Source organism: Fringilla coelebs, assembly GCF_963513975.1.
Source record: "Fringilla coelebs genome assembly, chromosome: 14".
Lineage (NCBI taxonomy): Eukaryota > Metazoa > Chordata > Aves > Passeriformes > Fringillidae > Fringilla > Fringilla coelebs.
Genome location: NC_140040.1, coordinates 17609273 through 17634951, shown reverse-complemented (window position 1 = coordinate 17634951; position 25679 = coordinate 17609273). Strand labels below are relative to the sequence as shown.

Here is a 25679-nt window from a genome sequence, read left to right as displayed (position 1 = left end):
CCTGATGTTAGTTGTGAAGGTTTTTTTTTTTGAGGGGGTGTCTTTTCTTCTGTATCATTCTTATAAATCTTTGTGCTTCTCACAGAGTTTTGTCCCTTCAAATTTGAGACAGAGACTCCTGCTGAAGTGCTCGGATCAGGCCCTAAAACCATTCAAATTAAAAAGAAAAAGTAATCTCAGGACTAGAAATCTCTGAAGGCATTCAGCTCTATTTTTCTGATGAGTTTGACTCATACTGAATCCATAGGTGGCAATTTTAGAAATTAGCCAATGTCTTAGAATGTTGACCTTTCCCCCCCACCCCAGTTATGTATTTTGGGTTCATTCTTCCTTGACTCTTGTTTATAAAGAGGGAAGGGGAAAAAAAACCATTTGCTATTTCCCCATCAACAGAAGAGAGTGAGGGAAGGCTATGGCACACAGTCCAGGAGTCCTTGTGACATCAAGGACCTCTATGTGCTATGGCAGTACAGATAATTAATAACCACAATTTACAGCTCAGTACTGCCTGCACTTGTCCCCTGCCTGGCTGCCATTTGGTGCTCTCAGCAGATTTCCCTCAGGAACTTCAGCAGAAATAGCAGGAACCTTCATCAGATATTTGGATTTTGTTTCATTTTTGTATCCAGGGTATTATTTGGATCATTTAAGAGCTCAACTTCACTTCTCAATATTGTGCCTCTTCTTCATCTTTTTAAAGGTGGCATTTTTGTGGGCTTCTTATCCTGAGCACACATTTTATTAGAGAAACCTCAGCAAAGTCCTTGGAGATCTTCAAAGTTCTCCCTCTTGCAGCTGTTTCCCTCTTTTGTTGCTCCTTTTAGGGAATTTATGTTCTCTAGTGGGCAGCATGGTGATCAGTTCTTTGAAGGAGGGGGAACAAATGTCCTGTGTATTTGAAAGGTGCTCAGAAATCATTATTTAGACTTATATACCTCAAGTTTGCAAGAAATTCACAGGCTCCAGCCCTGGGCCAGCACAGGAGAGACCTGGAGCTGCTCAGAGAGCCCCGAGCAGGCACCAGGGCGAGCAGAGGGATGGAGCAGCTCTGCTGGGAGGAAAGGCTGGCACAGCTGGCATTGCTCACTGCACAGGAGAAGCTTTGGCTGAGCTCAGGGGGGCCTTGCAGGGCCTGGAGGAGCTGCATATTGTATTGGTGGGGTTCCCAGGGAAGGAGGGAGTGATGCATCTGACTCCATGTTCTCAGAAGGATAATTCATTACTTTATCATACTATAGTATATTAAAGAATAATATACTATAGTAAAGAATACAGAAAGGACACTTGCTGAATGCTAAAAAGATAATAATGGAAACTCCTGACTCTCTCCAGAGCCCTGACACAGCTTGGCCCTGATTGCCCAAAGAGCCAAAACAGCTCCCAGCAGAATGCACTGGAACAATCACCTGTGGGTGAACAATCTCCAAACACATTCCACATGAGCACAGCACAGGAGAAGCAAATGAGATAAGAATTGTTTTCCTTTTCTCTGAGGCCTCTCAGCTTCCCAGGAGAAAAACCCTGGGTGAGGGGATTCTTTCAGAGAATGTGAATGGCACAGCTGCAGGAGAGATGGAGAGAGAGAATTGCCAAGGGCTGGAGGGGCAGGAGGCAGGGAATGGCTGCCAGGGCCAGAGGGCAGGGCTGGGTGGGATCTTGGCCATGAGGAATTGTTCCCTGGCAGGGTGGGCAGGCCCTGGCACAGGGTGCCCAGAGCAGCTGGGGCTGCCCCTGGATCCCTGGCAGTGCCCAAGGCCAGGCTGGATACTGGGGCTGGGAGCACCTGGGACAGTGGGAGGTGTCCCTGCCATGGCACTGGATGGGCTTCAAGGTCCCTCCCAACCCCACCCATTCTGTGATTCTGTGATTCTTTGCCTGCTGTCTTTACCCTAGTGAATCTTACCCTACTCTCCTTCCAGGGCAATGAAGGATGGCTGCTCACCCATCCTTCCTGCAGGGAGCATTAGGGACAGCAGGGGACAGCTGAATGGGGACAGGGCCATGTGGGGTTTGGGCTGTTCCCTGCTCACAGAGTGCTATGAGCTCCCCCCAGCCTGTGTGGGCAGAGCAAAGCACAGTGATTCAGCCATCATTAAATTAGTGCAGATGTCTCCTGCAGCCTCCCACAGGAGCCTTTCCACGAGCTCAGACGATTTGGATAAAGGTCTAGACTAAATCATTGCTAAGTCTATATGGATTCTGGCTGGTTTGGGATTGACATATGTTACACACTTCCACCTCCTGGGATACTGATTGTATACAAGTTGGCTGCATCCATGCTGAGCCAGAGCTTCTTTTTGGATGGGATGCTGACCCCAGATTTTGGATGTTTGGAATCACAGGTAGCTCAGGTGCTTATAGCGAATGACATAAATACTCTGACATAAATACTCTGAACGGTTCCCACACTTCTAGCACCGCTAATTTTGCTTCCTTTGAAACAAATTAGGTTATCTGATGTGTCAAAAAAAAGGTGATAATTGTTCCTGAGACTCGAGTCTCCAAATGTCCTGGGCAGGGCACTGCAGGGCTCAATCCAAGTTGCTAGAGCATCAGAGTTAATACATCACTAGGAATAAAACCCTGCTGGAGCAGGCTCAGTGTTTCATTTCTGCATATTTAATACTGCCTATGTGTAATGGTTTATGCATCCTCTCCCTGCTCAATTCTTCCAGAAAAGCATTAACAAAGGCAGAAGCAATGATCTTTCTCTAGTGGTTTAAGGAATATTTCAAATTTAATGGTGTTGCAAATTGATTGCATTACGAGAGACATAACCTTTGCGAGAGAGTTGGTAAGAAATTCACAGGAATGCATGACTTAGTGGAAATGCATGGGAAATTACGTTAGGAAGCTTTGGAAACCACACAAGTGATGAGGCAAATAACTCCTTGTGAAACTGCATGAAATGATAATAACTAGTTTCAACCAGGTTCCTCCAAATAACTTACAATTCTGCATGAGTTATCCCTAATAAACATCTAACTGCAAGGAAAGAGGGAAAAATAATCAAATTATCCTCATGTTACATCTATTCATTCTGATGTATGACACTCTGATGTTTCTATGTAATTGCAAACAGAGCAGCTCTGAAGAGCTGGTTCTGGTTTGTTTGACATCTCATAAGGAGTTTGTTTTGTAGCATTACCTAGTTGTGTTTATTTTCACATTCTAAGTAATTTAAAAGATATTTCAAGTAAGAAAAAATTGCTACTGCACCCCTGTGAACAGTTCACAGGTTAGTGTAAGTGCACTAGAAATCAGTCATATTGTCACCTGTAAGCAGATAGTTTATAAGAGAAGCAATATGTAAGTACCCACAATTTAATTTTTCAGCTCTCTTTATTTCACTGTTACCTTCTCAACAGCTTTCAATTTTAGCTCGAGCTGGCTGCAGAGCTGATGTTTATATTTCTGCACTGTGGCTGTGTTTGACAGCCAATTGCTGGAGAAGAGCTTTCTATTTGCACTGCCAGCTTTACACATTATGTGGTTTTAGACAGTACTTACTTCCTTGTTCAGACACTGAAGGATGTTAAGCAGTAATCTTAAATTTGAAAAATTTCCTTCCAAAAAAAGAGGGTTTTTTACTGCTTTCAGGCTGGTTTTATTAAATATTATTAGCAGAAGACATTTGAAATTCTTTTATTAAAAAGGAAGACAGGTTAAATATATTATCTCTGGGACCCTCCCAATCATTTTGAGCAAAACATGAGAATAAGCCAGGCTAGTGAAAGCAGGGCCTTGAAGGATTTTAAAATCATGACAGCTAAATATGCTTAAATAAATAGAAATATCTTCTCTGCTTTGACCACTCTGGCCTGTTGTACTTCTCTGTGCCTTGGCTGTTCCAGGCTCTAAGCTTGTCTAGTTTGGCAGATTTTGTAAGCAGCCTTCAAATTACTGCTGTGCCTACGTAGTGATTAACTTTTTTATTCCTCTTCTGCAATCCAAAGACTGTGTGTTCTGAGCTATGGCTTTGACATTCACTTGAGGAAATCATTTCAACCACACAAAGAAGTCTTGGTGCTCAACTGCAGTGAGCTCTGGGCCTGAGAATGAAGCCTGGCAAGTTGTAATAAGCTTTTAAGGAGGAAAGGAAAAATACAGCTCAAACAACAAGGCAGAAAAGCTCAGAACATGGTGAATAAGATGATGATGATGATTAAATGGACAACAGAGTAGGATTTGGGATGTGGGAACTGCTGAGCTTCTGGCTAGCCTGTGGAATGGGAATTCCTATAGCTTATGGTTTTGTACAGCCAACTCCATATTTTGTCTATATTGAGGATGGATCATCCAGTTAGCCTCTGCTGGCAATAAAATTGACAGCCCAAAGGGAAGAGCCCCCTGAAGTCATTCCTGGAGGCTTCACAAGCCTTACATGTAGCAAAAAACTGCAGCATAGTTTGTGTCCAAATCTGACAAGCTGGAGGAGGGAGCAAATGGCTTTGCTGCTCTTTCTCTGAGTTGGGAAGAGAGTGACAAGTGCAGGAGGAGGCACTGTTAATTATAATGCCTGAAGCACTGGAATTGTTAATGTAAGAGCTTGACCCCAAACAGTGGGAGATGACAGACACTTTTTTCCCCCCATAAAGACACAAAAGAGGGAATGTGTTTTACAAGACTAAAGCTGCATGCAATTTTTGAGGCTCTCTGTGCCCAGCTCTCAGATCTCCTGTGGTGAACCACTGTTCACTGTAGATGAAATAATAGGGAAGTAAATGAGATGGGAAAGGATTCCTCTTTGGCAGCGTGACACAACTTCATCTCCTGCTTCCAAGTGTCAGGAGCTGTTGGGTTAAAAAAATCCAGAGCTGCTTCCAGGAGCGGTGTGTGCTGGAACAGGGGGAAGGAACGGCAGTCTGGGTTCAGAAATAGTTGCATGAACTCGCAGCTGGGCAGAGAGCCAGCTACAAAAAGGTGCCAGCCATCTGAGGCCGCTTGCCACGGGACATTTGGGCGTTGAGGAGCTGCGGGAAGCGGGGACTGGCGGCGGGACAGGGTCAGGTGTGGCACGGCGCTCTCAGGACAGAAGGGAAGACAGATGGCATTCCCAAATGGAAAGGGCCAAGGCCAGAGCTAGGCAAACAGAAAGCTTCAGCTATCATCTGGCTTAACATAAGGACTCAGGAACAGCGAGGTAGGTAAGGAATGTGTGCAGGAAAAATCAGGCTGAGAGCGGGAACAAAGCGCCTTGTCCTGGTCACCATCGCAGCCACAGGTGGGGCTGGGAGCTGGGGAAGGCTCGAGGTTTGTTCCTTCCTAGGGGGAACACTACAGTGAAACAGCACCAGAAATACCTACAAACTCTAATTGCAGATTCATATGGAGATAAATGCATGAGGCTGTCTAAGAATGGCTTGAGTAGTCCCACGGTCTGGATGTTTTTTCCCTAATGTGAGTCTTTGTGAGACTGAATGTGGGTTTATCTCTTCCTCTGTTCCTCCCATCTGTAAAAACAAGTAGAGCTGTATTTTTTTTTTCCTCCCAAGACATCAAGCAAAATTAGATATTAAAGAGTGTTAATTCAGCCTGGTGAGGAAGGCAATGAATGATACAGAAAGGACCAATTGTGACCAGGAAGGATTCAGATCAAGATTCAGGCAGGTTCCTGAGCTCTTTCCTTATATCAGCTGGTCATAATCAATGGATTAAAACAACCTGACTGTTAGAACCCAGGCTTGTCTGCAGTTTTCAAACAGCAGTTCGCTCCAGCGTGCTGTGGGATGATACCAAAAGGTAAGCAATGAAAAGTCATTTGTGCACAGTTGCAGCATAAATATAAACAGAGACAAAATTAGCAAATCAAATAGAATAAAAAAGCAGTAGCAGAGAATAAACAGAAACATAAAAGAAGCCATCTGGAATCAAAGATACTCAAATGACATGGTAGGAAACTGAGGCAGACAAAAGCAGATATTATGCTCTTAAATGAAATTGTTAGGGGTATTACTGCTTTAATTCCCTTTGAATCTGGTTATGAAACTGCAGCTGAGAAGTGTGAGCAGTAATGTTTTCTGACAGTCACTCCAGAGGCTTCAACTTACATGATTCCTGGATCTTAAATGGAACCTTTGTCATCCACGGACATGTCTGTTTCCCTTCTGAAAGTGTTCCAAGGACTGACATTATGTCAGGAGCATCAGCTCTGTGCCCCAATTTGTCATCACCCTGAATAATAATGCAGAATATTTGATTCTCCTCTTCCCCACTGTGCACTTATAATTCCCATTCCTAAAGATGGGACCAGGCTATCCACTGAGAAAATGAAAGATTGAAATATTAAATTTAAATTAAATTCACTTTATTAATTCTGTGTTGTGTGGAAGCGAATCAAATCTATTTATAATAGTTTAATTAGGAATGACTCTTTAAACTGTGGGTCAACAATAAATATCTTTATTGTCCATGGTGTGTCAGAGCGCATCAACAATACCCAGAAAAACTTTCTGTAACTCCTAAAGAGGTTCACGTTTTTTAGGAAAAAAACATCCCTGCAAAGCCATGTACAGAAAGCAACACCTGAAGAGTAAGGTGCATTACAGTTTTTGAAAGCATCTTGAAGCCCAGCATACAGTTTTTGATATATATATATAAAATGGTTGTAAAAGTCACTAAAACCCTTCCATACTTTCACAGGATGAGTGAGAGCTTCTTAGAAGCCAGCAGTTTCAGAAAAGAGTCATAAAAAGCTGAAAATTCCATCTCAAAGTCCATTAAATGGGGTCTGCCTCATAAATGAGGAATTTTATTGCAAGGCAAAGGTAAAAAATAGAAGAAGAACCTGAACACATCAGGACAGTGCTGGTGTGTTGTGCTGGTGTCTGTGACACATCAGGTGAAAATCAGCGAGGCACCCTTCAAAGAAAAGATTCCAGAGTTAGGACAGGCAAGGGCGATGCAAATTTTAAAATGAAGTTTTAAGGGCAGATGATTCCTTTTCCCTTGAAACAAGTACGGGGTAATTCCCTTGTAATTACATGAGGATGAATTAATTACTTTCTAACAAACTCAAATAAAAACTTGACTACATAATACTGCCTTCTCTTGCCTTAATTAAAAACGTCCAGGAGCATTTTTCATAACGTGTAGATGCTTCCCCACATGAAATATCTCTATGCTCATGCTATTTTTTACTGATGCAAGGAAATTGGGATTACAGCTCCTCCCACTGATGAGGGATCTATTATGGGCTGTTGTGCATCAAGTTGTGCATCAGCAGCACACACCTGAGAGGGGCTGGAAGCGCCCAGTCCTCCTGCAGGGGAGAACCAACAGCTTTCTGCTCATCTGGGCATGGCCCAGCCCCAAGTGCAGGATGAACACATGGAATTCTTTGTGCTGAGCAAACTGTTGTTTTGGCTGCCATGGGTTTGCCAGGTAGCTGAGTGAGAGCAGGTGAGACAGCTCCCATCTGCAGAGGAGGCTCTGAGTCTGCTCAGAATTGCAAAGGAGCCTCACCAGCCTCGCGCCCAGGCTTTGTCCATGCATTAATCCCTGGCTGGAAATGCGGTTTGGAGCCAAGGACTTGCTAAGAAAACCTTGTTTGAAATGTGCTGAACAAAGAGTTATGGAATAGGAAAATTTAATAAGAGTCCCACACTCCTGGAGTTGTGTTTTACTGCAGAATAACCCTTTCTGCATCTGCAGAATATAGAGGCTCTTAGAATCAGTTTCATCTCTGCAGTTCCTCTGGCGTGGATTTTAATTATACATGTTTGCAATGTATATACATGAAAGACTATAAATGCATTTTATACCCTTGGATAGTGTGTTGGCAAGATTTTTAGATGTGCATTAGTGGAAACACCCTGTGTGTGCTGTTCCTGTTGGTCCTGGCTTCATTGATTACCATCTGTATTATCAGATAGAACAGCAAAGGAATTAATAAAAACCAGAAATTGCTCTAGTCTGAGGGTTCATTTGGAATGAAGGTAATTTTTTAGGGGAAAAAAATGATCTGTGCTGAGGCTACAGGGGAGCTATTAGGAATGTATTAGTACAGGGCATCTGCATCACCATTAAAACTCAGAGCTGGTCCAGAGTCACTCCTGTCTGCATAAATCCAGGCATGAATTGGGTGATGGACTCACATCTGCTGCTTCAAGAGAGACAGGTGTGTGGATTTACAGTCCCCCAGGCAGGGCAGTGATGGAGGAAGATGATTTCACTTCCTTTGAAGTCTAATGAAGTGAATCTCACATAATGGAAGTGATTTTACCTCTCTCTGAACACGATGAGGTTCTCCAGTAAATGTGTTTGTGTGTTTGTTTTGGGGTGCTCTCTGGCAGTGGGACACTGGGGCAGACACAGACATTTTCTGTTTCAAGCAGAAATTCTTGTTGCATCTGGATGTTGCTCTGAAAAAGGTCAGCTTTCAAGCAGAGGTGCAGCAAATAAAGCTGCAGATGTGGGAAGCAGTTTCATATTTACATTTGTGAGGCTTTTTGAGCAGAAAGCACTATTCATTTCTCATATTCATTATGGCCTTCTATCATTCACCTAGATCCTATATAATTATGTGTTTAATGATCTTCACCCTTCACACGAGCACAGCTTGCTGGAGCTTGACTCTTGCAGTAAATTACCATTCATGTCTGGTAGGAGAGAGGAAATATTACTTGGGAAAAATGCTGTGCTATCTGACTTAAGATTTCAGTCTGTGATATAACTTTGTAGTAGGTGATGATGACTTCATCTTAAATCTAAACAATAAAGTGATTTTGGAGAAGTGGCTCTTCCAGAGGTAATTTGTTATTATATTTTGATATTAGAGTGAAAGGACTTCAAAACCTAGAAAAGTTATCTTAATTATTGAAGTCAGTTTGGATGCTCCCCATAGATTGCAGTAAATGCCACATTTATGTCTTGTTTTTTTATTTAAGGACTTTGAAAAAAATATTTTAAAAAATTGCCACTATAAGACTTTGGGTAAAAAACTGATCTTTCACTCAACAGACTTAGTTTCAACTTCAAAATTGTAAAATCCTCCTATCTCTTGTACTTTATGTTTAGCCCTTCACCTTGTAGTGTTTCAAATAGCAATACTTGAGTAACAAATAACAATTCTTGCTTTTGATACAATGGAATTTAACTTATTTGAGGAAATCTTATTAATGGTAATCGTAGACATTTTTATCATTTTAACTGTTGGTATATCACTGGAACTGCAAAGGTTTTATGGCTCTGCATTAATATCTACCAGAACTGATTTATGAACCATAACTGCTGTTGGACATTATGAGTAAAACCTGAGATTACACAGACAGCCTCTCTTACTTATTAGCAAATAGCAAATTCTAGAATGTTTAATCCTTCTCAAATGTGGGATATCCTTCTCTACGTGGGATATGTGGTTTATTCTTTAAACTTCAGATTTTAGCTTTTTATTGTGTGACTGGGTGAGCTGAGATGTTCCCAGTTCCTCTGCTGAGCTGTGGGTGTCCAGACAATGCTGTGATATTACATCACCCTAACTCAGCTCTGAACATGCTGCCAAAACCTTCATATGCAATGTTAATGCCATATAGATTTTATTCAGGGAGCAAACAGATGCCTAAATTATAAACAATCTGTTTAAAACACAGATTCTGGATTGATCTTTACAGGCTCTGGGGCCCTGAAAATAAGGGTCATAAGGACAATTATCTTAAAGGCAGAAGGAGTTTTGTTAACTTTCTGAGCAGACCAAACTGTGACACCAGCCAAGAGGAGAGGGCAGTAAATGGGGCTGATTGTTCTCAAGCAGGAGCTGATGGCAGGTGCAGAAAGAAAACCAGAATGAACTTTTGGAAAAGGGACTCAGCTGTCACTTGACATCTCCCTGTACGTTCCTGTGGGCTGGGTAGGAAGAGTGAACTGGATTGAGTCATGCATCTTCACAGCTAAAGCGCTCTGAAAAAGTTGTTAAAACAATGGTGGGGTAATAAAATGCTGCCCAGCAAAGCAGAAAGGATGAGTTTACAGCTGGTGTGGTTTGTGGGAGTTGTGCCATTATTGCAGAGAGGGGAGTGCCCTGGTGAACAGGACTGCACTGGGAATGCACTGGTGAACAGGATTGCACTGGGAATGCACTGGTGGCCAGGACTGCACTGGGAATGCACTGGTGAACAGGATTGCATTGGGAATGCCCTGGTGGCCAGGACTGCACTGGGAATGCACTGGTGGCCAGGATTGCACTGGGAATGCACTGGTGGCCAGGATTGCACTGGGAATGCACTGGTGGCCAGGATTGCACTGGGAATGCACTGGTGGCCAGGATTGCACTGGGAATGCATTGGTGGCCAGGATTGCACTGGGAATGCACTGGTGAACAGGATTGCACTGGGAATGCACTGGTGAACAGGATTGCACTGGGAATGCACTGGTGGCCAGGATTGCACTGGGAATGCACTGGTGAACAGGATTGCACTGGGAATGCACTGGTGGCCAGGACTGCACTGGGAATGCACTGGTGGCCAGGATTTTGTGTCTGTAGCAAACCAGACCAACAGGGAAATCAGCCCTGGCTGCTGCTGCCCACTGTGCTCGTTGCAACAGACAGAGCTTTGTGCTTGCTGAGCTGCTGAACAGCTGAATTCCTGAACAGGTGAGCTGCACATACAGCTGCTTGTGACCAGCAGAAGGACCTGCAGAGCCACTTGTGCCATAAGAATCTCCTGTGGTTTGGTGCTGCAAGGCTTTTTTCTACACCAATTTTAATATCCTAATGCCAGCTCTTATTGTAAATGATGCTGCTCCCTGGCCCTGGCAAGCCCTGCTCTCAGCTGAGAGTAAAATGCATAACCAGCAACAACTTCTGTTGAGCTGTCTGCACAGAATGAGCAAACAGGAAAAAGTCTTTAGTGCTGGTTGTAACTCATGCTGCAGCCTAAGCAAGTTGGACATATTTCCTTCAGACTGTCTTTTGTGAGGCGGAGATAAATAATAATAGATGCAAGCTGCATTTTTAATGATGTTATTCACTTCTTATTGATCATATTGAGTGTGTTAGACCTAACAGTAAACAGAATTTAAAGCCCTATTACTGGGTATTCAAGTTATTATCCTGGATTTTTGAATGTGTTGACAGTGATACATATGATCCAACCAATTCCCATTCTCATAACTTAAAAATTATTGGACATAATCTGATATTCAGTATTTGGCTCTGAGCCTACAAAAAAAATATAAATCAATGGAAGTCCTTTGTTCCCTGGTTTTTAATTAATAAAAATATTAAAAATAATGAATATATTTCTCATACTGCTTCAGTTTATTATAATTCTCTCTTGTTTTTTGAAAAATCAATAACAAATTTAATACAATTTGTTTCCTGATGGGGCTGTGAGGAGAATGGGAAGATGTGTGCAAGGGTTCTTCTACCAGGGCACATACTTTTGGAATAAAGATCTTAGAACCTCTTAAGTTCTGCAAAGATCTGAGCTGTGATAGAGTTTTTAATTTCTGTGACTGCTGTCTGTGACAAGATCCCATAGATGCCAGCGTTCAACCCCTTCCAGTCACCTGGAAATAAGTTGAAAGTAATAACTAAAAATAAGAGGGTAGGTTAAAACATGTTATGGTTAACCCTTCCCTCACCCTTTGATCTAATAGGTTAAGGACATTTTCTACTTGTTCATTTGGGCTGAGAATGGTTCTGAAGGCATTTACATTTTAGAACGGGGATTTAAAATATATATAACAGCTGCTTTTTAAATAGAAAGTCTAATTATGCCTATGATTGCATCAATTTTTGATTAGTATGCATACAAATCCCTGCTCTCCACCTGGATTCAAGCTGAGCTGTGGATCATTGGTGCTGGGATTGAAGCACAAAGGACCAGCTGACAAAAAGCAAAAAAAAATAAACAAAAAAATCTGTGCGCACATTTTTTTTTTTGTCTCTAAAATTACTTTTTTTTTTTTTTCCTTTTTCTCCCTTTTAGCTACACACAGACCTGGACCCTGGCAGCAGCAAAATCAAGTATATCCTGTCAGGAGATGGAGCTGGGACCATCTTTGTGATCAACGACAAGACCGGAGACATCCACGCCATGAAAAGGCTGGACCGGGAGGAGAAGGCTGAGTACACCCTGACAGCCCAGGCCGTGGACAGGGACACAAACCAGCCCCTGGAGCCCCCCTCAGAATTCATCATCAAGGTCCAGGACATCAATGACAACGCTCCTGAGTTTGTGGAGGGCCCCTACCACGCCACGGTGCCAGAAATGTCTGTAGTGGGTACGTATGTGCGAGCAGCCAGGCTGTGCCAGGAGGCTCTCGAGTTGGGGATGAGTAATAAGGTATTTATTATGTTGTTAGCATTCATTTGCATATTTTCAAATCTTTTCTTGGCCAGAGCTTTCATCTGCAGCACAATAGTCAAGTCCCTCAGTAGTAAGGAAATGATTAACAGCTGTATTAATGTCTCTTTGTCCAACAACACTTTAATGGGCTAAATTTATATTTCCCTTCTGACGCTGCAGTTAGAGAATTGTTATTGAGGAGGATTTATCAAGATTTGCTCCAGCATGATGCTTTAATCCTATTGATATTTTGTTGATGTTTAATTATCTGTTTGTTGTTTTCCTACACTTGCAGGGCATCGATACATACTTATTTGTTTTCCTCTAAGTGCAACTGTAATCAGGCAAAAACATTGAAATGAGACATGTTGTGTCTGGGAATTGATGGTTAGGCTGAAGAGTGGACTTAACCAATTAGCCAAAGGATTTGCATGGATGATGGAAGGGAAAAGCAGAGAAAGCTGTGGAAAAAGATGGTGAAAAGGGAAATTAACTGTGTGAAAGCAGAAAAGAGAAAGGAGAAGGACATAATCTTCTTAATATATTTTACTTATATTTATTCATTTTGTCAGATTAGTGTGAATCTATTTCTTCGTGGATTAATATATTACAATCTTTTCTGCATAGCTTGTCTCTGTGTGTGCAAGTGAGGGTCCTTACAGAGGCAGATATTGACACTGCCCAGGACACACACAGAGCTGTCACTGAAACCAAAGGGAAGCAAAGCCACCAAACCAAGAGGATCCATTTTAGGGCAATGCAAAATTCAGCATAAGCAAAGGCATCAAAATCTGGCCATGTAATGCAGAGGAAATTCTAATGCATTTTAGTGTTAGGTTGAGGATAATGTGCATTTCAGTGATTTGTCTACATCTGTCAAAGCAAGGTAATTGAAGGAGTGCCAAGGCACTTTGTGAGATAAAGCAACATCCTATCACAAAGTTTCAAAAATGCCACTCTCTGTTATTTAGCTGAAAAGAGGAGAAATGTGAGGAGCCAGAACCATCCTCTCACTCACAGCACAGAGAGTTCCACCAAGTCATTGTCAAATACAAGCCTGAGTGCTGATTGCATGGTCAAACCCGAGGCTTCATCTTTTAAATCGACTCTGTTCCAACAGATTTTCAAATCTTCATTGTGCCAAAAATGATATGTGAATTTTTGAGCCTGCATTTCAATTCTTTTACTAAACCATAGCTTTTATACGTTGAGTTACTTTTAATTACACAGCAGCACAAACATAATATGGACCTGCTTTCAGAAGATATTTCAGCCAAGCTCCAGGTGAGCAAATGACTTAATTAAATAAAATGAGAATAGAAAACCAAACCAAAACAGTGTGGGAGAAGGAGGAAGGAAAATTGAATGCTGTCACTCCTTATGTAAATGGGATTTGTGTAGGATTCTAGGAGGAAAAAGAGAAAGATATATGCAAGAAAAGAAAAATGGTTTCTGATTACAAAACCTATGAAAAATAATTTATATCTGTGCATATTTACATTCTGTGATAAAGACATGGCCTTTATCCAAGCAGTATTCACTGTAAAGAGGAGGAGAAAAAAAACCCCAAAACTGAAAACTTTGAGAGGAAACTAATCAGGAGATGAAGAAAAATCTAATAAATTGTTAACATGAGGTTTAAAAGATGGTAAATGCAACGAGAGTAAGGGGATAAAAGAGAATAAAAAATGAAATATTAGTGAAAGAGAGGTAAAGTAAGAATGGAGAAAGAGAGAAAGAGGAGGGAAAAGTGTGAAGAAAGGTAAGGAGAGATGAATTGTAAGTTAAAACTTCATCTAAGAAAACTGTTATAGAGGATTGTAGCAGAAATGACCAATGGCTGGATGTAGTTTAGGGAATAGCAAAAGGGGCTGGCTCCACAAGAAAATGTTTCATCTGTTCCCCAAGCATCTTGGGGAAAAGAGCCACTGAACTGCCTCTGCAGGACAAAGTTCCACATTCTTGTGTTTTGCTTGGCTGCATGAAAGAGTTTTGTCCAAAAGCAAGTGTGCTCTAACCACAAAAATTATCCTTACCATTACTAAAACAACCATTGTGGTAGAGATTTGCAATGATTGTCTGACAGGTCTGAGGTTTATTACTGTAACTCAGAGAGTTTTGCCCCCCTTAGGATCCCTGGTCCTTCCAGGTGATTTACAGGACATTCCTAAGGGTGCAGGTTTCCAAGCTGCTGCTCTACAGAAGCACCAACATGTACTCCTGCTCTTCTGTTGAGAAACAAAATTTATTTCTCTGCTGTTGCTTCAAAACCCAGAGAGTGTTGCTAATTGCATTACATGGGACAGGAGTGAGTGTGAAGTCTCTGAAGTAGAGGCAGTGGAGTCTGTGTCTTAATCTCTGATGGAAGCAAATGCCAAGGCTGGAGAGTGGAATGTGAGAGTGTTACCCTTCATTAATGTTGCTGTTACTATTTCCTTCTGCTTTCTTCCCTTCACCCACAGATAGCAACATCAAAAGATGAAGGCAAAGATTCTCTGTAAATTATTTCAGGTTTTTTGAAGTTTTTTTTCTTTAGTCCTCTTAATATTAGATTAGCTCCTCAGTAATGTTTACTAAAAAAATGTCTCCTTTCAGAGTTCAAGGATTTTTTACTTTCCCCCCACTAAAGGTATTTCACTTCCATTATCCACTTACTTAATTCCCTTAAAGAGATCTCCACCCACTGCCAATTTCTTGCCTTGACTTTTGTACAACACAGACATCGCTAGGCAGTGTTCTTACTCAGGATAAAACAAAGTTCTGCTGAACCTTTTCTTTCCTCAAACTGCTTATATCAATTTTCTGCTCTGAAACAGAAGAGGAACTCATATGCTCTCTATATATAGTGCTTATGTAATGAGGATGCAGTACAAGGCATTTTATTTTTGGGTCTCAGGGGAAGGCAATGCATGAAATACAGATGAAGGCTTTAACCTTCCATTGTTCTAAGGCTCTAACACGATGCAGTGTTTCTAATAGGTGCCTTAGACCTGGTCTTATGTTCCTGGCTAGAGGAGAAGTATTGCAGGAATGTCAGGTGTTATTTTGACTGTCTAGAACTGCAATGAAACACTATGGGCATGTGAAACCAGCTGCAAACTGACAGAGAGCAGGTTTAGATTAGAGATGAGGAAGGAATTGTTCCCTGGGAGGATGCCCAGAGCAGCTGGGGCTGCTCCTGGATCCCTGGCAGTGCCCAAGGCCAGGCTGGACACTGGGGCTGGGAGCACCTGGGACAGTGGGAGGTGGCCCTGCCATGGCTGGGGTGGCACTGGGTGATCTTTAGGGCCCCTTCCAACCCAGTTCTGGGATTCTGTCCCCAGCTGCAGTGTGTGCCAGCATCCGAGAGCCGCGCGTGGCCACCGCGTCCCCTGCTTGGTTTCCACTCTGTGTTTCCATGCTCTCTGGAAAATCCTGCTTCCCAGCTGAAACAAAAGGATTTGCATGGCTCTTCCTCCCACTCCTGGTGCACAGAGGATCAGTGTTACCCCCAGCTCTCTCTCTCTGGGAGGAGTGCTGCTCACTTCTCAGCTGTCTGTGCAGAGCGCACTCCCACACACGCGCTCGCTGCCGGCCGCGCCGCTGCGCTCAGAGTTATTCTGAAATCATTTCTTTCTCTCTCTGAGAAAAGGCACCAGCACCTTCCAGAAAAAAAAAAATTAAAAAAAGTTTTGAGAACGAAACTGGATTTTTTTTTGCTGTAAGTCCCACATAATCTACCATAGTAAGCCCTGCTCCCCACCTCCAAAAATGAGGAATTTGCTTGTGAAAGCTAATAGTGTATATGGAGAATATGTTCTCTGCTGAAACTGTGCACTTTAATCTTTTAATTATGATATTAATTTTCTTAAAGAATTAAAGATCAAAAAGTGAAATCTGTGGAATTACTTCGTTATGGCAAGTATTACAAATAGGAAATAATTTAATTATTTCTGTAAATCTTGTTTAATCACTTTTAAACCCGAAAGGGCACACTGGGGTAGAAACTCAGTTAAAACCTAAAAAAAAAAAAAGATTTATCTGTGCTTCTGACAGTAAGAACCCCAAGACTCTATTTTTTTCCCTCCCCATTTGTCTCTGAGCTCTGTATCTATGCCTGCAACGAAGACAGAATATTATGTAAATGAATGAGCAAGCTTAGAAGATCCATAAGGGTAATTGGAACGAGTTCTGTAGCTTATTTAAAGAAAAAAGAAAAAAAAAAAAGACAGAAAAGAGTTAAAAAAAAAACAAAACCCACACCTTCCCTTGAGCATGTTCTGTTTCTGTATTACCTTCTCAGATTCACAAATTCCCCAAAACTGGTGCAGGGGTGGTAATGGGAGCCAAAGGGGCTATTGCCTCCTGACAGCAGAGTTTTGGGAACCCTTTTTTCAGGGGAGGAATGAGGAGTGAAATCTCCTGATTTTGCTCTCAGCAAAGCCGGGAGTGTTTAGACAGCGAGTGTCATGTTGAAAGACAGGAGACGACTGAAGCAGAGTGACAAACGTGTTGGTGAAATAAAAAAGGGACACAGATGGAAAAAGAACAAAAGCCATAAGGGAGGAGAATTCTCTCATAGTTTGCCTGAATTAAGGTAAACAGGAAAACTTTAATAATTTCCTAATATTAAGGCTTTTCCTGACAGTCATAAAAAAAAGATAGACACAGTGGAATTCAGTCTGATGTTTCTCTAGAAATGCTTTTGCCTTTGCCACTTGAAAATATCAACAATATGGAAAAGCTTAGAATAATAATATTTTTTATCCTTAAATGCTTCCATGGAAGGTCTTTACTGGAAAGGGCTTAGGCTTTCAGTTGAGTCAGAATATCAGTTTTCAGATTTGGCACAAGCACATCTACTTAGCAATGTTTTCCCTTGGACCAAGGTTTGCCCTTGCTTGCACCACTGCAGATATGAAATTCTATCACCTTTATTTTTTTTTAAAAGCAGATCAGAATTCTTTAGCCCAGCCAGGTGTACTAGGAGCACTCTACATAGTGCAGCTTTGTTTTCCAGCTCTCCCAGAGATATTCATCCTCTTCCACTCACAAATTGTTTGCAAAAGGACAAAAACTGCTCCATATGAAATCAAGGCACAAAGTCTGACATGAATAGTGATAAAATAACTTGACAAATCAGAAAGTTGTGATAAAAACCTGACCTGAAATGTCATCGAGATCAACCACACTGTCTTGCTGGGGTTTTTATCATTGATTTTTAAGGCACTGAGCATGACTGCTAAATCAATGATAGTTTGTCACAAAATTGTGGAGTAAGGGGTCAAGTACACATTAGCCCAAAGGGTAAATGCAAAGGCAGTGCAAAAGCTAAGGGAAAAAACAGCAGATGTTGTAAAATATGGCAATAGTGTAACAGCTGTTAAAAAAAAAGTATATTTTTGTGTTGTCTTGTTCCTCCACTTGTTCCTGTTGTGCAAAATTATATACAGGAGCTGTGGTACCGAGGAGTTTTATGTGAGATTTCTTTAGTGAGTGTGTGTGTGTGTTTAAAATGGTCACACACAACACTCAGGAAGGGCTCAGGACATTCAACACCAGGGCTGGATGGCTGTTCCTTAACCTGACTGGCTCTTGAGCCTTGAGGAAACACAGTTCTGAGCATGTGCTGCTGTTTTTGTACTTTTATTTCTCATTAGGTCCAGTCAAAAATGCCATTGTCTTTCCTACTGTTCTTACATGCTCATGATGAGCTCGAGGACCATGATGAAATTAATATTCTTTAGGGGTTTATAGGCTGATCCTTTAGTTATTATCCCCCTCTATATTGTTCTATTGTGCTAAACCAGTTAATTGACAATACAGAATTACTGAAATCTGTGGGATTGCTCCAAGCAGTGTGTGCCAATGGCAGGAAGAATTTGAGTGTTGAAGTTCTGAAGGCACTGTCTGGTCCTTAGGAGCAAGGCCTGACTTTCCTGTGCAAGGTGTGCTGGTTCCTGAGACAAACACTGCTTTTCTTCCTCTCCCTTCACTGGCAGCAATTTGTCACAAATTGTCCATTTTTTTTTGCACACACGCCTTCCCTTGGCACGAAGGGAAGTTGTGCAGATGACACACAGTGAAGATAAACTCTGCAGGAAAAAAAATCTGCTGGGATCAAAAGTGAGGACACAGCTCCTTATGGAGTTCTTCCAAATAGAGAAATTCATCTTTCCATGATGCTCCAGTTTTGGGATGGGGACAGACAGACAGAGCTGTCACATGTTGATCATCTGATGGCAGAGCAGAGGAAATCTTGGCAGCCTTAGGTGAATGTACTGTGTACCTACAAGAATCTGCCCTTTGTGGTTCTTCCTCTTGACTCCTAGTCACAAACACCTTGTGCTTGTTGCAGATATTCTGCTCCTGAAATCCTTTGTGGTCTCCTCCATTTGTACATATCAAATGTGTCATTGTGTTTGTGTTCTGTGGCTGTGTGAAAATAAGTCTCTGACTCAGGTTTCTGATGCATTCTCTTCTGGTTACAAGTTTAAATCTATTCTCAGCATGGATTTTTCACAATTTCCCCATATGTAAAATTTTGAAGGGAAAAAAAAAAGATGTTTCAAAGAGCGGTATGGTTTGGTTTTGCAGGCTTTGAAGTTGTGTTATCTCATTTTTCTAAGCAGCTTGGCTGGTGACATGAGCCCATTTGCTGGCCAGGGAAAACAGAGGGATGAGAGGAAGTAGAGCAGCTCAGGTTCCTGCCAGACTGATGCCCTGTGAAATGCCACAGAGCTGGGCTGGAGCATAATCTCACCTTTCTCAGTCACAGAAAATATGGACAAGGTCTCACCACAAAAGGTAGAAAGTTCTAGGTCAGAAAATGAAGTTCAGTGTGGTAATATTCTTACAGAAACTTTGATTACTGCAATTTCTATTCCTCTGCCAGCATGAAGACTTGGCTTTGGAACATCAGGGACCAACACTCCTGAAATTCTTCACTAAGTGGCCTGTGTCAGGCATCTCTCTGATGGACACACTTGATATTTGCCAAAGTAAGATGCAGTTCAGAACCCTTTTTTTTCCTCTGGTCATTCCCCACCCTGCCCTGAGCTGACACCTCTGTCTTTGGTCAAGTGCTGAATCTGCAGCTTTTGTTTTTCTGTGAGAACAGCTCACAACTGCCTGTGGGGCTGCTGTCAGCAGGGTTTCCTTCCTCTGGAGCCAGCCCTGGAGCTGCTGGGCAGCTGCTTCAGCTGTGCCCCTCCCTGTGCCCCTCCCTGGGGCCCATTTGGTGGCCCTGCAGTGGCCTGGGGACAATATTTCAGACCCACCCTGGGTTACAGCTGCTGGCACTCCAGGCTTCACTCTCCCAAACAAAGCCAGCAGAGCATCAAAGCTGAGAGATTATATCAGCCACTTTCTGTTCTCACCACACAAAGTCATAAATGAAAGAATTTCTGCAGTAAACAGCCTGGGCTGCTTTATTATTTATTTCTATTTTTTTTTTAACCATACACCTGAGCATAACCTGAAACTTCCATTGGAATCAACAAGACTTACAGTACCTTTTTTTTCTGCTTGGTAATACAGTGTGCAGTGATCATCCAATTTTACTGCCTTTGCCTGGGGACCTTGCAGAATGAATGCTGATGAAATAGTCAATTGATTAGAGACAAGCAGTCTTTCAAAAAGTCCTGAACAGAAGAGGAGCTATTTCCCACTTCTCTCACAAATATCAATTAATATTCTATAGCAAAGGGGATATCTAAAGGGAGAATAAAAAAAAAAAATAGCACGAAAGGAAAACATAATTCTCAAAGCCAAACATAAAATATATTTTACCCTTCTGCTGTTGCCTGTGATGTTTCAAATCGTGTACTAATCCTAACAAACAGCCACCCAGGGGAATTTGCAAAGGAATACCTGCAGGCTCTCTAATGGCACCGTCTCATAAGTTGTAGCAAGAAAGAACTGCCAGCCTTAAAGCTGAAAAGGAAGAAGGTCCCTTCTAGTTAGATCCACACAGGCAAACCCAGGTAACATCAGCCAGCATAATTGCCAGGGAGGAATCCACATCCCTAAATCTGAATATGCATCTCCGTGGTAAACTATTTCCGATTCCAAAACGTTATGTTAAAGAGGCAGCATCAGAGTTCCAAAACAATTAGTTTGTGCAGGCAAGAACTGGTGGGACATGCAGTTGATTAGATTTCCCAGGCACGCTTCCCCCAGCCTCATTATACAGCTGTGAGGAGCGGGGCTGCCAGCTCGCTCCGCTCCCTGCCTGCTCGCACAGCCTCCTTCTCCAGGCACAGCCAGCTCCTCTCCTCCTTCTGCAGGCACACATTTGCATACAATATGTTTTCCCCATTTCCCTCACTCGATAAGAAGCCCTTAAAACGACACAGGTGCAATCTGCACCAGCCTTGTTGTGCTACATGCGGCGGGTCGCGCGTTTGTGCAGAGGTTCTGACTCAAGCATGTGCTGCGTGACATTAACATCCTTCCAAGGTTTCATTAGCCTCCTAAAGGATCTACTCCAGCATTGAGAAATGTGTAACATTTGGAAGAAGCAGCCTGGATACCTCTTCTGCTTTATGGAGATAAACATCATTTAGTGTGGCAAAGGTGTGAAAGGATTATTTTTCTGTTGGAACCAAGAAAACAGCTTATTGCATTTTCTGCATGGTAGTATGTGATTTATTATAGACCAAGCTGTTAGATTCTTCCAGATTCTTTCATTGAGCCAGATTTTTAGGTGCTAAAACCTTTGGTTTAGATTATTCTTTGGTTTAGATTACCAATTCTTTAGGGCAGCATCTGCCATTTCCTATTGGTCTGTAAAGTACTGAAAATCTCTTCCTGTGCATTTCACTGAGATTAAAGTCAACCTCTTATATAAAACAAAGTGGCAAAATAAGCAAGTAATGTTTTGTCACTCATGTTTAATATCAAAAACAAAACATGAAGTTGCAGTTTATTTTAGAAAGTGTTGACAGGTTATATATATTATTATATAAGTAAACACAGGTGTTTACACAGAGATATACACGAGAGGAAATGGCCTTAAAGTGCTCCAGGGCAGGCTCATGGTGGGCACAGCAGGAATTTCCCCATGGAAAGGGGGGTCAGGCCTCGGCAGGGGCTGCCCAGGGAGGTTGGGAGTGCCCGTCCCTGCAGGTGTCCCAGGAAGGGCTGGAGGTGGCACTCAGGGCTCTGGGGACAAGGTGGGCATTGAGCACAGCTGGGACTGCATGGTCTCCCAGAGCTTTCCCAGCCTTAGTGATTCCATGAGTCTGTGATTCTCTGATGGAATTTAATGTAAAGAAACCAGAAATTCTTGCAGAGTTCTCCTTGCCCTGTTTGGTGGAGCGTCAGCTTCACATGCCTGCCACTCCTGGAGGGCTGGAATTAGAGACTGGGGTGGGTACAGCCACAAAGGAGAGGACTCACAGGGCTGAGGTTTATTCATTCACATTAGCTGGCCAATTTCATTTCTGTTCCCCTCTGGTCAGCCAGAAAAGGAGGATTCCAGGAGAAGATGATTCTCTCTTCCTCCCTCAGGTAGAGCAGGCAGCTGGTGCAGCAAGGTATCTAATTTAGCCAGTTGAGCCTAAAACTGAGTTGTGTGAATAACCCTCTTTTCCTTCTTCCTTACCTTAATCATCATAAACAAGATCATGACAGCATCACACTATTTCACTACTTAGAGTCAAATAAATTACAGCTGGGAAAGACAAATTACCCTATTAGTTAATCTTCCTGTCTTTCTAGGGTTTTCCCTTAGAATACATTATTCCAGCATCCTGTGCAAGAGAGTGAACTCTTCACTGAGGAGGATTCTGTTATTTCCCTTGGGAAGTTATTCCTCCTTGTGCAATTTCTCATTGCAAGGAAGCTTTTGTTGTTGTTTTTCTCTTTGCAGAAGATAAAGGAAAGTCTTGTATCTGTGTATTTATGTGGTTCTCATCACCAACATACCAGCATTACACCTGTACCATACACAAATTTCCTTTCTCATTTCTGCCTCTAGAAATGATTGCATATTGGATTCTGCCATGGAAACATTAGAATGCTTGCTGGCCTTCCTGTTCCTCCAGCATGGCAAGCACAAGTTGCCCATTTTTCCCCTCAGTGGAGTGTCCTGACCTGTATTTCTATCTCTGCTTAGGGTGTCATTTATTGCCTCATTCATTAAGGGTCCACTGGACAATTAAAAAGCCGATTTTTTTTTTTTTATTTCTTTCCTCTAAGTGTGGGAAGATGTGAAACACTCCCCCAGTCCCTCTGTCCTCTGTTCCCAGAGCAGCCCTTGACATTTTCATGGTTCTGAGGCCCTGGGGGCTCTGTAGGTCAGGCAGCAGCAGCACCACGTGCTGGCAGCATTGCTTCCAGGGGGATCTCCATCCTCTCCTGGCAGAATCATCAACTCATGGAATTCCTGGGTTGGGAAGGAACCTCAAGGATCACTGAGTCCAACAAGCTCCTTGTCTCTCTTCTGCTTGTGTCTGTCCTTCCTGGCTCTTGGGATCTCTGGGAGAGAACCTTCCTGCCCTGGGGGATCTGACCCACACATTGGGCTCCTGGAGCTTTGGCAATGAAGTAAATAAATAAATAAATAAATAAATAAATAAATAAATAATAATAATAATAATAATAATAATAATAATAATAATAATAATAATAATAATATTACATTCAAATATGGATGCAGAAGGTAGGCCTGAAATAACAACATCTGATCTGCACAAGAACCCTTGAACACTCGTGCAACAATCCCACAATTTGTGTGTGTGGTGTGTACTTATAGATCTGCATGAACACCAAGATGAGCAATGATATTTTATGTGGGTAATTTGCATATGTTAACAAGTTCTGTAGAGCTTTAAGCAGATTCCTGTTTCGTATACATTTTCTTTATTTGGTTAGTGAAACCTCTAATTCATAGGTTTTGTGTTTAGAAATGGTCTCATGCAATAAAGCAGGATGATAAGGCTTAAAACTATGTTTTTGCATTAAAAAAATGAGCAACGGTGGAAAACAAATAAGAATAAGTTCCTTCAGCTTCGAGGCAGTCATAATTTACATGTCAAGAAGTTATGCAGGTTTTTATGAGATTATTGCAGTTTTATTCAATAAAAAATTGTTACCATGACAACAACTGTCATGCTACCTGTGAGATTATAGCAAAGAAGGACAGTGAAGAAAAGGCTTCATTTTGGAAAGAATGCTTATCTGACCTGCTGGCTACAAACAATGCTTTGTGTGACCACCCCTGGCTGCGGGGCTTCCATCAGCCCGACTCCAAAGCCGGCTGAAGGATTGAAGCAGAGGATGTTCTTAGGGAAACAAAAGAGTTGGCAAATAATGGTGAGGCTTTGTCATGCAAATCCTCTCCTAAGACCCCATCAGGCTGGTAATCAGATCTTCAGAATGGAATGGAGACTTCACCCTGTTGAGATTTGGGAAGATTAGGAGAGAAAGAATGAGACCAAAAAGGGCATCAGGAAAGGAACAAAAAAAAAAAAAACAAAACCCAGAAGTCCCTGGGAAGATGAGACAACATGGTCCCACCAGGTTTCATTATGGTCATGTTATTTATTTTTACCAGCCATTACAATCTTTCAACAAAATGGTTGTTCACTGAATATGGATTCATGTAAATTCTTGGCACCAACTATGCATTACCTCCTCTAGAACATTCAAATTTGATTTTTTGGAATTTTTTTTTTTCTCCCAGTAGGCACATTTCACTGCCACACCAAAAGAATTTGCTTCCCTACTCCCTGTGGCAGCATATGCATTTTTCTTTCTGACTAATGTGCAGAATCTGTACCCTGACTTGCACATAAAACCACAGCCAAAACAACAGAAAAGCACTAGCTGAGCACACACATCTTATTTTTTATGATGGTTTTTAATCTTAGTTTGCCAGCAAACACAGGCTTTCTCACCTAGCCATATAAAAATAGTCCTGTTGTTAATTGTGTCTCTGATTGCTGCCCTGTTGTAAAGACAGAGTAAAACAATCAGCAATGGCTAATGGTTAAAGCACATTAGCAGCGTTCATTAATTAAAATATGTTGAATCTCTGTGCAGTCTATATTTATGGTGGGCAAATCCATATTTAAGAGTCATTAGCATTGCAAAAGTGTACCTGAGGAAAAAACACACCAAGTTTTTTAGCAGAGCATCTTAAAATTTGCCTCATCTCTCAGGGAAAAAAAAGAGTTTAGTTTACAAAAGGCAACATTAGGTACATAAAGCAAAAAGAAACAGTGATTATGTTGTTGGGCCAGATTATATAAAACTGCAATATTATTGTAATTAGGACAACAGTCACTTGGACTACAATAGTGGCTTTCTTATAAAAATGGCACCATTTCAAATGTATGGTCTCTGGCTAAATCAGTTTGTTGTAGCATTGACAAAGCAACAAACACAAGCCAAATGCAGCCAAAATTGAACACAAACAGAAACCTTAGCAGTTTATTTGCTGAGCAGAACCCAAAATGTTGTTTTTTCCAAGAGCATTTACTTAATAAATGCCCTTCCCTGCGTTCTTACAGCTTTTTCAAAGTGAAATTTTTATCTTTAAAACTTTGAGCGCATTATTCTTGTAAAAAATATTGATGTAGTTGGCAGTTATAAGCTTGTAGTTTATAACTGCAGTGTCAGTAAAGGAGTAAAATCCTGTTTAAATATCGATAATCCAAAACTTGGAGAGTTCTGGTGTGGAGTTGGCTGAAAAGCACCAGTGGTGACTGTGAGTTCCTTTTTTTCTGCACTGCTTTTCACCATCAGGAATCTCTCAACTCTCCAAACCTTATTTTTGCCCAGGTTCTGTCAGCTGTGGGAGTGAGATTGGTGAACTCTGAGCACATTGCAGGGGAACCAGGGCAGCAGCATCACCTGCAGCTGCAGAGGGGACAGGGTTTGCTCCTAAATGTGCTGATTATTGCCAGTGTGAACAACATAATGTGGAGTGTTTCACACCTGCAGAAAATTTGACTCAAGGCATAAAGCAAAAAAAAAAAAAAAAAATCAATCAAATTAAAGGTGATAAAATTTAAACTATGCCAAAGCTTTGCTAATTTCAACAGTGGAAGCAATTTCTTTAATTCCTGTTTCATGATCACTCACATCTTCTCTAAACAATTTTCATCAGTAAGATTGTTGGGAGTAAATTACTGGATTTGACAGGCCTCAGAAGTGTGTGATGGCCTGAAATGAAGTGCTGAGTGGCAGGAACTGGCTGGGGAAGAAATGGATTTCTAGGAGGCAGGAGAATATTTCAGTTGTCATTCCCTTCATTAATTTTATTAGGTGAGATTATAATCACACTTCAAGTGACCTTTAAGGGAAAGAAAAAGAAGATTATGCCTTTCCCCCTGCCTTATGTGTACTGGAACTGGAAATACTGACACACACATTATCCATGTATTTTTAATGGATTTAATG

At 41.7% G+C, this 25679-nt stretch overlaps 1 protein-coding gene across 1 annotated transcript in view; it reads left to right on the top strand.

The window, feature by feature from the left end:
• The window catches only part of CDH8 (cadherin 8), a gene marked incomplete at its 3' end in the record, with an annotated part of 138626 nt that overhangs the window by 29292 nt on the left and 83655 nt on the right, over nt 1–25679 (top strand). Inside the window, exon 2 of the mRNA XM_084215306.1 lies at nt 11931–12225. Coding sequence (XP_084071432.1) covers nt 11931–12225 — 295 coding nt within the window. The remainder of the gene's footprint in view (nt 1–11930; nt 12226–25679) is intronic.